The sequence below is a fragment of the Alligator sinensis genome, unplaced genomic scaffold (assembly GCF_000455745.1).
Source record: "Alligator sinensis unplaced genomic scaffold, ASM45574v1 scaffold287_1, whole genome shotgun sequence".
Taxonomy (NCBI): domain Eukaryota; kingdom Metazoa; phylum Chordata; order Crocodylia; family Alligatoridae; genus Alligator; species Alligator sinensis.
Window position 1 is genome coordinate 121,707 of NW_005842910.1, and position 15,808 is coordinate 137,514.

The 15,808-nt window shown below is 47.5% G+C and overlaps 1 protein-coding gene across 1 annotated transcript; it reads right to left on the minus strand.

Moving 5' to 3' along the window:
• Nucleotides 1-10,532: 10,532 nt before the first annotated feature.
• LOC102377684 (olfactory receptor 5F1-like) lies at nucleotides 10,533-14,732 on the minus strand. Its single transcript, XM_025192292.1, has 2 exons — nucleotides 14,723-14,732; nucleotides 10,533-11,473 (listed from the first exon to the last, which is right to left on the minus strand). The coding sequence occupies exons 1-2, from the start codon at nucleotides 14,730-14,732 to the stop codon at nucleotides 10,533-10,535; spliced, it is 951 nt and encodes a 316-aa protein (XP_025048077.1).
• Nucleotides 14,733-15,808: the final 1,076 nt, after the last annotated feature.

Sequence of the window (15,808 nt, forward strand, 5' to 3'; positions counted from 1 at the left end):
CCTCTCCATCTGGACCAGCACCATGCCACACCACCTATCCACCCAGAGGCCCTGCTGGCAACCTCCATCTGGACAACACCTACTGGACAAGGGCCCCTTTCCAGCCTGAATACATAGCTATCACCTCCCACCCCCTCTTCAACCTAGGACTTGGACTCTGCTTCTCTTCCCCACCTGGACTCCAACCCTTCAACTGAGACTCTTTCTTCTGCTCCCATTGTGAGTGCTTGTGTATGTGTGTGTGTGTGAGAACCAATAACTTCATGGGGCTATGTAGTGTGTTGTCTGTGTAATAAAACTGTTATTTGGACCCCTAACTTGGGTTTTGCTTTACAATGGTTTGTCTCTGCTCCTCGCCCCTCTAACTTCTGTCTCATTTCTCCCACTCCTGCTTCTGGCTTACTGCCACCTCCAACACCTGTCCTGAGCTCCTCTCTGCCTCCAAACCCTGCTTCTTTGCCACTGTCTTATCCCCACTGCCTTTGCCTTGTCCCCTTAGCAACCAGGTTTCTGCCTCAGTTTCTTTCCTGGTTGTCTCCTCCTTGCCACCACTTATCTGCCCCCACCCCCAGTATCTCAGCTGTCTGCTTCAGTTTCTAGCCCCATTCTACCTTAAGTAAACCCGAGCCTCCATTTTTCAGCCAGCTTCTCTGTGGTCCACTGGTTCTAATCTTGGTTCTGGCAACTTACACTTTAACTCTCTCTCTCTCACCTGAACCTTCCCCCAAGTATCCCAGGTACCCCAAGCACACACATACACACCGTACCATCCAAGTTAGGAACTTACCTGTGTGTATGTGTTGCTGGGTTGTATGTGTGTGAACTGGTGAGTGTGTGTGTATATATACACACATTGTGTGCATGATATACAAATTAGTGATCTGGGTCTAACTTTTGGGGTGTGTAGTGTATGTGCTTGAATTGCTGATAGGTATGCATGTGCCTAGGCTGGTGTGGATGTGTATGTGCCTGAACTGGTAGTGTGTGTGTGTATGCACCTAATTGATTTGTGTGTTTGTATATGTGCAATTGTGTCACACCCACCTATCTAACAGTGCAATATTGAGATTTGGAGAGTTAGCCTGAACCCACAGGGCTACACTGTAACCTGTCCATGTCCAGCTGTATCATGTAGCTGCCTTCTGGTGTGCCCAACTCACCCCAGATGTTGGTGTCATCAGCGAATTTGAACATGGTGTTTTTCACCCCCTCGTCCAAGCCAATAATAAAGAGATTAAACAGTGTGGGCCCAAGGACCAAGCCCCGGAGGACCCCACTGCCCACTTCCCTCCAGGTCAAATATGACCCATCCACCACCACTCTCTGGGTGCGGCCCCTCAGCCAATTTGCGACCTATCTGACTGTGTAGGCATCAATGCTACAGTCGCCTAGCTTTTTAATGAGAATAGGGTGGGAGACAGTGTCAAAGGCCTTCCTGAAGTCCATGAACCCATGCTGGTTTCCCCTGAGCATCATCCCCCTTCCTGGTCCTTCCCAGATGTGCTCCTGGATAATCTTCTCAAAGAGCTTTCCCAGGATCTAAGTAAGACTAATGGGCCTATAGTTTCCTGAGTCCTCCCTCCTCCCTTTTTTTGAAAATGGGGACCACGTTGGCTCTCTTCCAGTAATCTGGCATCTGGACAGAGCATCACAAGTGCTTGTAAAGCTGTGCCAGGGCCCCTCGATAAACCCTGCCAATTCTCTCAGCATCCTGGGGTGGAGAGCATCTGGACCTGCTGATTTGAACATGTCCATCCTTTCCAGAAGTTCCCTAACTTGGTCCTTCCTGACCCCAGGCCTGTCAGAGTCTCTCCTGAGTCCATCCTTTGGCCATCCTGAATACCAGTATAAGGAATCAAATTCATCAAGACTTAAAGTAAAAGCTTCCTACCAAAATGGATTGGAAACAGGGGCTGATGCTTTATTAGCATGAGAGGGAAGTGAAATCTCCTGAAAGGCTAAAACACTTGCTAACAAAGCTCAATGAAAGAGGAAATAGGAACAGACTTATAGGGTATAACAGTTTGCCACCTAGGGCTGCGTAAAGCTTTAGTTCATGATCGATTTGGAAAAGATTCAGCCAATTTGGAGGCCGACTCTCTGAATCCAAATTGAATCACTAGAAGCTTAAAACTTTCCGAATCAATTTGGAGCCTCCGAATCAATTCAGAAAAGATTCAGAGATTTGGAGGTGGTGTTTCAGGGAAAACAGAAGCTTAGAAGAGGGAGGGGTAGCAGGTGTGGAAGGACTGATGTCTCTAGCCTGTGAGCGTGATCTGTCCCTGAGTCCCCTTCCAATCACAGTTGTTGGGGGAGGGACATAGAAATAGCATAAAAGCCTCTGTCTGCAGGCTTTCTGTGCCTCTTCTGAGCTGTTTCTACCTGAATAAGCAACAGTTTCTGAAAGGTGCTGAACTGTCTTGGCTTCCTAGTCAATTGCTGGCTCCTTTTTGCTCTTAGAAATTATTGGATAGGATATAGCTAAGTTTATATCTACTTTATTTATTTAATTAATTTCTTTCAATTTATGTTTGTTCCTTTTTTTCCCCCCAATACCTGTTAAAAACAAAGCTCGGTGTTTTCCCTGGCACTGTGATTCATCACTGTGCAGGGAATCACACATTATACACATATCATAGAACAAATCAGATATTCATAGAAGGAGAAGAGATTATATATAGTTATTAGTTATTAATAATATTAGTTATACTTAGTTTACATACAGACTAAAGACAACACAGAAGAAGTCAGATAGAGATCCAGATTGAGATTAACACGCACAACACAGAAGTCAGAGTCCTAGAAGAAGAAGAAGATATATTATTTTAGATACACAACACAGTACAGTACAGTAAAGAAACAAAACACAGAAGAAGAAGTAACACATTCACATTCCCAATTCATATCACATCGCAGAAGAAGACACCATATAGTTATTAATAATCAATCATAATCATCATAGCAGAGTCCACACACAATACAGAGTGAGGAAAACACAAAACACAGAAGAAGTCAGACACACACACACACACATTTTCCAGCACAGAAAATATTAATATGAAGTGTGATAGAAAAGCAAATGCCAGGTCTTCTGGCAGGGGAGAGAGAGAGGAGCTAGAGGGGGTAGGGGGAGAACTAGAGCTGCAAGTCCTCCTCCCCCCCAAACATATATGCATCCTCTTCCCTAGCAGCCATGAGGATTCTGCTGCCAGTGGAAGCAAGGAGGTGGAAGAAGTACCTGACCTCCCTGCACCTGCACCACCTCCCCTAACTAAAAAATAGGCACCAGCAGCAGAATGACCACCTCCTCCATCCCAATTACATCTCCCAGCATGAGCCTCCCACTGCCAGAGGAGGAGCTGGAGCTGAAATCAGGGGACCTGAGCACCCTAATTAAGCAATTCTGGGGACCGAGGAGGAATCAGAGTTTGTGCTCCACACCCCTCAAAGTTCCCCTAAAACCAGGTCTCCTTATCCAGAAAGCAGCACCTTGGAGGAGGTTGAGGTTGGGGAGGCTCAGGCAAATGGCTGAGCTGAGTCATCTCCTCCTGCTGTTGTGCCTCAGCCTGCTGAGGAGGGGGATAAGGCAGGAGCTCCACCCTCAACCCAGAAGCAGGGGAGTAGTGTAGTGTGGGATCATTTTGAGGTGGCAGATGGTCCAAGGCTTGCTATCTTCCAGCACTGCCAAAGGCAAATCAGCTGGGACAAGGAGGTGAAATGTTTCACCAGTACGGTGATACTGCTGCATCTCAGGAGGCGGCTTCCTGCTCAGCCTGCCACCAGTGGGAGCATGCCCAAAAGGAAGGTCCCCACTCACTCCAAAGCCCTCATCCCCAGCAAAGCAGAAGCAGTCCACCCTGGAGTGGTGGGGGAAAGCTGCAGACAAAGGTGGGCCATTCTCAAGGCAAGCAAGATCACCCAGAGCATTGGGAAGATTATTGTTTTTGATCACCAGCCCTTCTCCTCAGCTGAGTGACCAGGGTTCAGGCAGCTCATGGGACTCATGGGCCCATCTTACCAAGTGCCTGCCTGCACTGCCATTAGCAGGATAGTTTCATAGTTTCATAGTTGGTAGGGTAGAAGGGACCTTGGCAGATCATCAAGTCTGACCCCCTGCCATGGCAGGAAAGAGTACTGGGGTCAAATGACCCTGGCAAGGTGTTCATCCAGCCTCCTTTAAAAGACCCCCAGGGTAGAAGCCAGCACCACTTCTCTTGGAAGTTGGTTCTAGATTCTAGCCGCCCTGACAGTGAAGTAACACCTCCTGATGTCTAACCTGAATCTACCCTCTGTCAGCTTGTGACCATTATTTCTTGTTACTCCTGGTAGTGCTCAGGGGAACAGGGACTCTCCCAATGCCTGCTGGCCCCCCCTGACTAGTTTGTAAATGGCCACCAGATCCCCCCTCAGCCTTCTCTTGTGGAGGCTGAACAGGTTCAGGTCCCTTAGCCTCTCCTCATAAGGCCTGCCTTACTGACCCCTGATCATGTAGGTGGCCCTCCTCTGGACCCTCTCCATGTTGTCCACATCCCTCCTCAAGTGTGGCACCTAGATCTGGATGCAGTACTCCAAGTGTGGCCTGACCAATGTCACATAGAGGGGAGGATCACCTCCTTGGACCTGCTTGAGATGCATCTGTGGTGCCCTCCCTGTATGAGGCATTCAGGAGTACTTGAGGGAGAAGCTGCACAAGGCAGGGCCTCAGGTAGCCTTGCACTTCACCTCCAACATGTGGAACAGCTGGGGTGGCGATCACACCTACCTCTCCCTCACAGGGCACTGTTGTGATCTGTCAGGCTGTCAGTGGGCTCTCCTCCAAGCTGAGGTGCTGGATGAGTCCCACGTGGCAAGGGAGAGCATGGTGGCCATGAACCGTTTGGTACAGGGGTGGCTCATTGGGCAGGGTGAACTCACTTGGGGGTTCATGGTTACCAACAATGGGGCCAATATGGTCAAGGCTGTCCATGATGCCAACTTTCTTTGTGTCTGCTGTGTGGCACACAGGCTGCACCTCATAGTCAGAGATGTCTTGGAGGGGGACAGAGCTGCCAGTGATGAAGCCACCACTACCACTACCAACCAGATCATTTCAAAATGCAGGAAGGTGGTGGGCTACTTCCACCACAGCATCAAGGGAAGAAAGATGCTGTGAGAGAAACAGGCAGAGCTGAGTATCCCACAGCACAAAATCATGCAGGATGTTGAGACTCGGTGGGACTCCACATACTTGATGCTGGAAAGGCTGGTGGAGCAACAGAAGACCATCCATGAAATGGCCTTGCTTGGGGAGATAGGGATCAGTGGTCCCCTTAACAGAGCTGAGTGAGGTACCATCACCCAGATCCCGGTGGTCCTCAAGTCCTTTCTTGAGGCCAATGAAACCCTCAGTGTTTCTGATGCCCTCCTTAGCCAGGTGATCTCCATAGTGAGGGAACTGGAGAACAAACTGGAGAAGTTTTAGGGGATCAATGTTTCTGGCTGGGGCAAGTTGCTGTCACCAGATATGCAGGTACTGGTGAGGCGGCTGGTACCATCACCCAGATCCCGGTGGTCCTCAAGTCCTTTCTTGAGGCCAATGAAACCCTCAGTGTTTCTGATGCCCTCCTTAGCCAGGTGATCTCCATAGTGAGGGAACTGGAGAACAAACTGGAGAAGTTTTAGGGGATCAATGTTTCTGGCTGGGGCAAGTTGCTGTCACCAGATATGCAGGTACTGGTGAGGCGGCTGAAGGAGGGCATCAGGAGATAGCTGGATCCCTTACAGTCCAGTACAGTCCACATACTGTTGGGCATGTGCGACCCAAGGGTGAAGGGAAGCACGTGCACTGGCAGCACCAAAACTCTCAATCATTGGATGCAGGTGCTAGTCAACAGAGTCAGGGAGGCAGAAGGGCAGAGGCAAGGGGATGTGGAAGTGGGGATATGACAGGGGGCAGCTCTTCGGGCTAAATCTCCTTCTGGCCCTCCCTCCTGTCTCTATGGGACAGTCTGCTCAATCTCACCTGCCACAACATTGTTGTTTCCAGAAACTGATGGTATAATGCAGGAGACTTCCTATTACTGTCCCAATGCCAGGGGGCACTATCTGCAACTCTGAACCTCCCTTACACTGGAACCCATTCCTTGCAGATGGCATCCAGATTAGTATTGCTCCCTGATCTGAAACAGGAGCAAACCGAGTCCAAAGTTGGCCTCCACTCACCAATGCATTCATAATACCTCCCCTCTCACAGGAGGCCTCTTACACTTCACCCCTTCTCACCAGGGCCTCTGGCATACCGCCCATTACTGGGACACATTTCACTGCCTTTGGTCCTTCTTGAGTAGCCCCTCTTGGGCCATCAGACTTTGCTACTTTTGTACTGGTCTCGCCATGCAGTCCTTCAGTTCCTGAGAGTTTCCCTACTCTACATGGTCTGGCCTTGTGCCAAACCCTGGGCTAATTCTGCCCCAAGCCCCTCACTGGGCAACTCTACACTATGCCCCACCCTGGGGTCAAGCTTACAACCAACTTCTCAAGGGGCTTGCCCTTGTACTGGCCTTCAGGCTTACTCTAATTTGGCCCTACTCAGCTCTCCCCTGGGGCTGTCCTTCAAGCCTACTCTGACTTCACCTGTACTCTGTACTGGGCCTTCCAACATGGTACATACTACCCCAGGATCTGCATCCCTGCTGAGCTCAGGTGCCTACACATGGGCATACCTGTCCCACACTACTCCCCTAGCTCTCATAATTACCCATCAGATGGTAGGGGCTGGGGTTAAGGCACCCCTACCCACCTTTCACCAGGGTGGTAACTGGCCTGGCATTTCCTGGGGGCTCCCATGCCACTAGGAGCCCCACTAGGCCACCCTTCCCTGGCAGGGTGCAGTTTTAAGTCAGCCCCAGGACCAAGAGCCTCTTGTTCTCACCTCTAGATGTTCCACACAGCCAGGTGATGTTTCTGCCTGGACTTCCAGCACCGGACTCCAGCCTTCATATTCCAGCTGTCAAAATGGTTGCCAGCATCAGGCACCTGGTAGCTGCCTGATTCTGCCTTTAAAGTGGCAGGCAGCCAAAGGTGCCCTGCCACAGTGGGATCCACTTTCCCCTGCCAGGACTCCCAGCACCAGCACTGGGAACAGTATCAGCACCGGCAAGTCTCCTCAACACTAACCACTGCCAATGTGAGCCAAGGGCATGGCCTCAATGCTGGGGTCCAAAAGCACCAGACCCCAGCCTCAGGCAGGTGCTTATCAAGGATTTGGTAGCCTATCACTCCGAGGACATTGAGCCACTGGACTGCGACCCCTTAGTCTACTGGGCAAGCCACAGCCAGATGTGACAGGATCTGGCCGCAGTTGCCCAACAACACCTGTCCTGTCCACCAACCAGTGTTCCAAGCAAGAGGATGTTTAGCATTGCTGGGGATGTTGTGACACCCCACCACACCTGCTTGGATATTGGTTTGGTAGAGCAGCTGGTGTTCTTGAACTTGAATCTCCTGCTGCTGGAGTTCCCCAGGCTCCACCTGCAGATGGACTGAGTGCCACCCTCCTCATTCTGTCTGTACCTATTTCCATTTTATTCTTTTATACTTGTTAGTGTTACTGCCCCACTCTTAGAGCTGGAGAGGGCACTCACTGTATCACCAGCGAGTAGGGGAAGAACATGTCCCTGCTGAGCTCCTGTGCCAGGATGAACTTGGGCTATGGGGAAGGAGGAGGCCCCAGGTCCTGGGCATGACCACAAAAACTGCATTCTGCCAGGGTCAGGGAGGCCTGGTGGGACTGCTGGTGGTGCATCCACCCCATAAATTCCAGGACCGAGCATTCCCTGGTGAAAGGTGGGTAGGAGGTGCCATAACCTCCAGCTACCACATGAATGCACAGTTCTGGCTGCAGAAGCCCCAGACCTGTCATGTCTTTGACAGGCTTGATGCTTGCTGGTTGCAGAGGTATTGTGAGGCTCCAGGTAATCTTAGTTTGGCATCCTGGGATGCCAGCTTTTGGGTTGACTAACCCTTGGTCAGGCTGAGTAAGCACCTGTACTCGGTGTGTGCGCTGTCGCTGGATGGAAGGAATAGTAAAGAAGCCAGAGGCTGGAATGCAATGCAGGCAAGAAAGCCAGTCAGAGAAAATGGAAATGGAGGCATAAGGAGCTGAGGGACAGGCCGGTGTGTGTGGGGGGAGAAGGATGTAGCAGCTGGTTCTAGTCCTTCTCAGGGTCACCTGGTAGCACCAGTCAGCTGACCCACGTGGTGGCTTGGCTTTTAACCCTTGCTCTGCCTGCACACTGTGACCTGAAGGTTCTAGTCTTAAAGGGGTCACCATGCTTTCTAGTAACAGGGCTTGGGTTCCCTGTTACATAGGGAAATAAGGGGTAAAGACTTACTCCAGAGTGACATGCCAGTAATGTCTCTGCAGATGGTTGTTGAATGTCTTTTGTGCTATTTGATTTTTGTTGTCCTTGTTAAGAGAAAAGAGGTAGGGACAAAAGTTACAATTTACAAAAGGGCTGTCCAGTTGGCGGCCTGTGGGCTGCTTGCATCCCCTCAAGCTGCTCGGCTGTCACTACTCTCTAGTTGCTCCTGAGGCATTGGCTGAGTTCTTCAGGCTCCCCCTCCTTCCTCCACCTTAATCCAGTTTAGGATCTATTTATTCATGTCACAGTAGACAGGCATTTGATTAAAAAACAGGCACAAGCCTGGAAGTTGGAATTGGAACTCAGAGTTTCCACAATCCCACATCATTACCACTAGAATATTGAGTCAAAATCATGTTTGTGGGCTCTTCTCTTTCTCACAGGCACAACCTAGATGTGAGGGGTTGGAGGAATGGTGCTACAGTGGTCACATTCTAGGAGTTCAGAAGCTGAGGGTCAGGGAAGAAGAATCAGGGGGGAGCAAGGCAGAGCAGACAATCTATGGATAAGACAGGCAGAGAAAACAGGGAGCCAAGGATTATAGAAGAGACCAAGAGTACGGGAGCAGAGAAGAACCAGGCTTGTTGCAAATTCACAAAGCACTACAAGTGCTGCTAGTTATATGCAACAGCCACACCCAAACACTCCCCCCAGCCACACCCAAACACTTTAACAGGGGGCTCTACTTAAGGACTCTGAGGCCACCTGCACCAAGTCCCATGCAGGCTTACCAGGGACAGATTGAGTTTATCTGGACAACAAGTAGGTACACTCCTCTCACTTTTTGTCTCTTGATGCTCACATTCTCAGCTGCCTACAACCCACCTTCATCAAGTGAAGAGGAGATTAGTTTGAATTAGCTTATTCTAAGTGGTTATTGTCACTCTCTTGGGATGTTGGAGATGTGGGTTGAAACAGGCTCCACTGAGAAGACTCAGAAAAACAGATTTCCCACTACCCAGGAAATCTGAGGTAACTGCTAAGATATTTTCAAAATTTAGGCACTGATACTACGCTCTTCAAAAACTCCTCAGCAACTATTCTTTGAAGGGAAATTAGGTGTTGTGATTAGCAAATGAACAGAGATGCCTCACCGACAAGATAATTCCCTCTCTTACACCTCACAGAGGGTCAGAAGTTCAAATGGGTCCCTGTGCTGCTTATGTTTTCCATTGACTAAATCTAGAAGCCTACAGGCTTTATGAAAACCTCTGGAGACACCTATCTCCCATTTTCTGTATCGAGCACCAATCTGACCAAACCTGAAGGCTTTCTGGGTATCTCCACTGACTACAGAGATCCTAGGAACCTACTGTAATCTCAGTAAACCACTTGGAAGCACAAAGCCTCCTACTTAAGTGTTACTGAGAACCAGTTGGAGTCTTGCTCCATTCATGACAATGCACCATAGCAAAGGATACTAATGATTCAAGTGTTTTGGCCAAATCTGACACGAGACTGCAAAGCACCATGAGGCAGGTGATCCACCATGGCCAAAAGGAAGGAACTGGGATCTGATGTCCCACCCCTGCCTACCCACTCCATAGTGGATTATTTTGGGAGTGTGGTGTAAATGTGATTTCTTCCCCCTCCTTCTTTTAATTTTTTGAGTCTAGGCAGTGAACAGTGCCTCTGTCAGAGCATATGAATTTAACGGACTTTATGTCCCATCATGCAAAATTCAGAAGCCAGTGATGGGCATGCCCTCTGCATACATCGTTACACAAAGACATTTCAAAGTAGGTTCATCCAGGCTCAGTTGAGAAGCATTTAATACAAGACAAAACAAACAAAAATGTGGCATAGAAAGAATTAAAGCATGGGAAATCTGAGCTTCAAAAATACTGATGGTTCTTTTTGTGCATGCCCCTCTACATGTGGTCAGCTCAAGGCCCATGGAGCACCAAAGTCCCACTGCTATTCAAGTTTGAGGGTTAAAGTTGAATTCACCTGGTCCATATAATTCAAGTGTCATATCTTAACCCAGTCTCCACCCAGTTGAAACAGACCTCCATGAGACCATCTGCCTCATGCTTTTGTTATTTCCATTTCCTCTGAAAACCACTGATGGAGAAAAAAGGCTGGACCAGTAGTACCTGACCCAAAGAAATATCAAAGGAGCATTGACAGTCATTTTACAACCTTTTTTCTGCCCATCACTCTCCTCATGGCAACCTTTACCTCTTTGTTCCTCAGACTGTAGATGAGGTTCAACATTGGGGTCACCATAGTGTAGAACATAGAGGCCATTTTGTCCTGTTCTCGTGAATTCTCTGTACGAGACTGTAAGTATGTGCAGGCTCCAGTTCCACAGAACACACTGACAGCTGTCAGGTGAGAGGCACAAGTGGAGAAAGCTTTTTGTTTGCTTTCTGCAGATCTCATCCGCAGGATGGTGGACAGGATATAAGCATAGGAACCAATGATTATCAGGTTCAAGCCTCTTATATGCACTACAGCACTACTGTATAACAGAACTTCATTCTTGTGGATGTTGGAGCAGGAGATCTTGAGGAGTGAAGGTATTTCACAGAAGAAGTGATCAATAACATTGGAGTGACAAAAAGATAAACTGCTTGTCCAGGTAGTGTGTAACATTGAATTGAGAAATGCTGCAGTATACATCACAGCAGCCAACATGAGACATCGCTTGAAGGACATCACAACTGTGTAAAGTAAGGGTGTACAGATGGCTACATAACGGTCATAAGCCATCAATGACAGAAAGAAGCATTCAGAGGAAGAACAAACAATAAAGATATACATCTGTACAAAGCATTTGGTAAAGGAAATAGCCTTCCTATCACACAGGAAATGTTCTAGTGCTTTCGGGACGATATTGGAGGAATGGCAAAAATCTATACAAGACAACTGGCTGAGGAAGAAGTACATTGGGTTGTGAAGTCGAGAGTCAGCAGTGATTAACAAGATCATCCCAAGATTCCCCATGAAAGTGATGATATAGATGAGCAAGAACACCCCAACGATGGCAGCTTGCAGCTCTGGACGATCTGAAAATCCCTGAAGGATAAACTCAAATACCAGCTGTTTGGGTCCTGAGCCGTCTGGTCCTGAGCCTGCCCGACCTCCTTACCATGGTCACTTGGCACCTGTGCATGCCCGATCCCAGTAAGTCATTTTACTTTAAAACATTATTGTTCAACTACTTTATATACACATTTCTTAATTAAACTTGATTAATTCAATAATATATTTTAACTGCATATATTCACTCTTTACATTGTTTCTTTCTGATTTCCATACAGAAATAATACCAACAACATCATCTGCTATCAGCATCTACATAGTTTAATAGCATGTCAACACTTCATTTCTGTTAAAATTAAATAAGAACAAAGATTTCTCTTGTCATCACTCTTCCCGGGGCATCTTTCATTTACTTGTTACTCAGGTTGTTGATCAGGGGAATCAGCATAGGGGTCACTATGGTGTAGATCAAAGAAGCTGATTGCTCCTTATCCTGAGAATAAATTGGATTGGTCTGCAAGTAGTTAAAAATGGCACTCGCATACTAAAAGTTGAGAACCCTTAGACAGAGCAGATATTCAGGATGGTGAAAAGGATGTAACTGTTGGAGCCCATGACTATCCAGCTCTGGCTCCAGCTCAGCACCAGTATATTAAATACAGAACTAATAACCTTCAAAAATTTAGGTAGGCTTTGGAGCAGGAGAGCTTGTGGAATGAGTGTATTTAAAGACAGGGCAAAGGAAAAACTGAAAGCAAGGGAGTATTATCACTGAATTAAGGAAGCTGCTGGTGTACATCTAAGCTGTCAGCTTCATAAAGCATCAGTACTGTGAGGTGCAATGGGATAAGGAAGGCTATATAACAGTCATATCCCACCATCTTTAACAGGAAACATTCAGAGGTCACTAAAGCACTTAAGTGACACATTTGGATAAAGCATTCTGTAAATGTATGGATTTACTGTCCCACGGGGAGTCACCCAGAGATTTGTGTTGGTGTTGGAGGAATGGTAAATATCTATAAGGGACAAGTGTCTGAGGAGGTGTTAGATTAGGGTGTGATTCTGGGAGTCTGTCCAGATTAACAGGTTAATTCCAAAATTCCCCACCAGAGTAATAACCTACACAACTAGGAACAGCAGAAAGGAACAGCTTCTTCCTGATGGGGGAATGGTGGAAAGAAATAAGAACCCAGACAGAAAAAAGGGTTCCTGCACTCCAGTGTGTAGCTACCTCAGTGAATCACAATCCCTCTGGTTTCCTCTTCTGCTTCTGGTCAGAGATAATGCTGTGCAATGATCTTGGCACTGCGCAAGAAATGAGGAATCACTCAGTTCTGGGCTCTGTTTCTGCCCTAAGTGGAGCAAAATGTATTCTCTAAAAACCTCCTCTGACTGCCCCCCACCTGCAGAGGTGTGATTTTCCACTAAAGGTTTTGTGAGCCAGGGCACGCTACTACTCCTATTCTAGGTGGGGGTGTTGGACAGGTGGGTTGTGGGGCAGAGCAGGAACAAACCTGGGAAATGGAGAGTTAATGGAATGGGGATGGGTAATGAAATGAGAGGTGGCAAGGAAAAGGGGATAGGGGATAAGTGGTGAAATGAAGGAAGTCAGCCACTGAATGATCCATTTTGACAGATAAAGTTTTGTTTTTTAAAAAGTTAAGAAACAACAACAAAAATGTTAAAAGAAATAAAGAGGAAGGAAATTAAAGATGGTTGAATGTTTTAATAAACTGGATTTGCGGTGTGGGGCGTGCTGGTCATGCTTCCTGGGGGAGCTGGGAAGTGGAAGTGGTGAAGAAAGGCACTTCTGGGGAAGCTACTACCCCTGTACTGGGAAGGAACTCTGTGCTCATGGAGACACAATCTGGCCCCCAACCTTGTTCCCTCCCCACCCAAAATCTAGACCATGCTTTGTGACCTTGCTAACTGGCATGTGCTCTGAGGGCTGTTTGCATGTGGTTGCACCTCTGAGGTGGGCATTTCACACCCCAAGAGGCAGAAGGGGGAATTGGCTTTGTGCCTGAACAACCCCTGAAGCAGTATAATTCAGGGGGTGGTAAGTTTGTCCACACAGAACAGGGATTGGGGTAGAGGACACTGCATCATGGGATGCTGAAGGATTACAACTTGGGTAGTTTTAGGCTATGGGGAGTGGCCGTTTATGGAACACAAACTGGGTGACACAGAGCTAAGACCCATCTGCCCTGGAGTGGCATAAATTTAAGTCACCTAAAGTGCTCTTAAAACTAATTTGAACTGATAATATGTGGACAATCCAGGGGTTAAGAGCTTTAGGAGCAACCTAAAATTAACATGTAACAAGGCCCTTAGTGTGTCATACTTTACTGGATCAACTGTGTAATCGGGATACAGTTAGACAAGTTGCTTTGTACCCAAATGAATTCAGTAATAATTCGGTAACAAAAATTATTAGTAGTAGCTGCATTGGAAGCTGAAACATAAACTATGTCTCTTGGGACAGAACTTTTAGCTTCTTTTGTTTGCAAAACCTCACTTGAATGATGAAAAAGGGGCAAAAGTGCAACAGTACCTTGGGAGTCAGATGTCCAGCAAGTTGCAGTGTGTCAGAATTCCACTATATTGAATCCATGAATTTCTGTACCTAGGAGGCTGATGAAATGAAGTTAATAGGCCAGGATGTGAGAAGTGGTGTGAAATTGTTTCCCCTCAGGATCAGACCTGAGAGACTGGAGACAGTGTGTTTTTTTTTGTTTGTTTGTTTGTTTTTTTGTGAGGAATGGGCCCCCACAGGTATTTTGGTATTTTTGCCTTTTATAAATTCTGGTGTGCTGTTTGTGGGGGTACTGGAGATAGTTGGCAGGTTTTCTGTTTTGAGCTGTAGGAAGTTGGCTTCAGTTATCATGATGAGGTTTGGTGCTTGTTTGAATTTATAAACCACTTTCTGGAGCTGGGCCTATGAACTGCACTTCATCAGCCTCCTAGGTAATAGGTACAGAAACTCATGGACTCAATATAGACAGTGGAATTATGGCACACTGCGACCTGCCGGACATCTGACTTCCCAGGTACCTATGCACTCTTACCTGCGCTGCTACATTCCCTTCCCACACCCCCACCAGCCTCTTCCTCACCCCCTGAATGCCTCCATTTCCATTTTCAATGACTTCCTTCCTTACCTGCATGGCAGGGCAGGGCAGCCTCTGACTTCCTTACTATTCCTTCCATCCAAGACCAGCAGGCACACCAACTGCAGGTGCTCTCTCAGCCTGACAAAGGGGTTTTCAATGCAAAAGCTTGTTAAGATATATACAATTGACCTACTAAAAGACACCAGATTGTCTTACCTGGTACCATGTAAGGTGGTGGACTGGACTGAGTCTGTTGGGGTGGATGAGACCTAATTGGGTCACACTACCATGTCATGTAGAGGACCCAGTGCCAGTGAGGGTGTACCTTAACACACACACAGTGTCACCCACCTATATGACAAGTTTGTCCTGTCAAACAGCCTGAGGTGCAGGGCCCCAGAAGCCAGAACCCCCTGCACCTATCTCCTTGAAAGCTATCAGGCTTCATGGCTGCAGCCAGGCCTAGTAGGCCTGTAGTTTTCACTCCCGCCCCCTTTCCCCAACACAGACAGTCACACAAACACCCATGTCATGAATTTTGCCTGTCAGCAGCCTGAGGTGCAGGCCCCCAGAAGCCAGAACGTCCTGCACCTATCTCCTTGAAACCTGGCAGGCTCTGTGGCCTTAGCAGGGGCCACCATTACTGCAGTTTTCACCCCACTGTGCCTTAACACACCCACAGTCACCCATGTCATGAGTTTTGCTTGTTGGCAGCTTGAGGTGAAGTTTCCCAGAAACCCCTGCACTTATATCCTTGAAATTTGGCAGATTTTATGCCCTTTGCAGGGGCTACCACCCCAGAAGTTTTCACCCCACTGTGGCTTAAGACATACATGTGACATGAGTTTTGCTTTCAAGAATTTGAAGTGCATTTTCCTAGAAACCCTTATACCTATGTCCTTGAAGCTCGAAAGCCTGCATGTCCTTAGAAAAGCTACAATCTCTGCAAATTTCATCCAAATCATGCAAAAAATGACAAAGTCATACATATTTAATTGATTCCCCATTATACTCGATGGCCAAATCTCCAAATATCTCTGAATCGGCGCCAAATCTTCTGATGCTGATTCAGCCAAATTGATTCAGAACAGCAATCCAAGTCTCCAAATTGAATTGCTGGACTCCAAATCAGCTGAATCCAAATCTGAATCTAATAGTTTCCTATTCACAGAGACCTAGCACCATCCTCGGTGGCATTTCAAAACCTGTTAGTGCTACCCTTGGAGTCCCTTTATAATTCCCTTTTCTTCTGGGAACAATGTTCCCTTAACTCCCCGCCATGACTTGATGATGTTCCTTGGT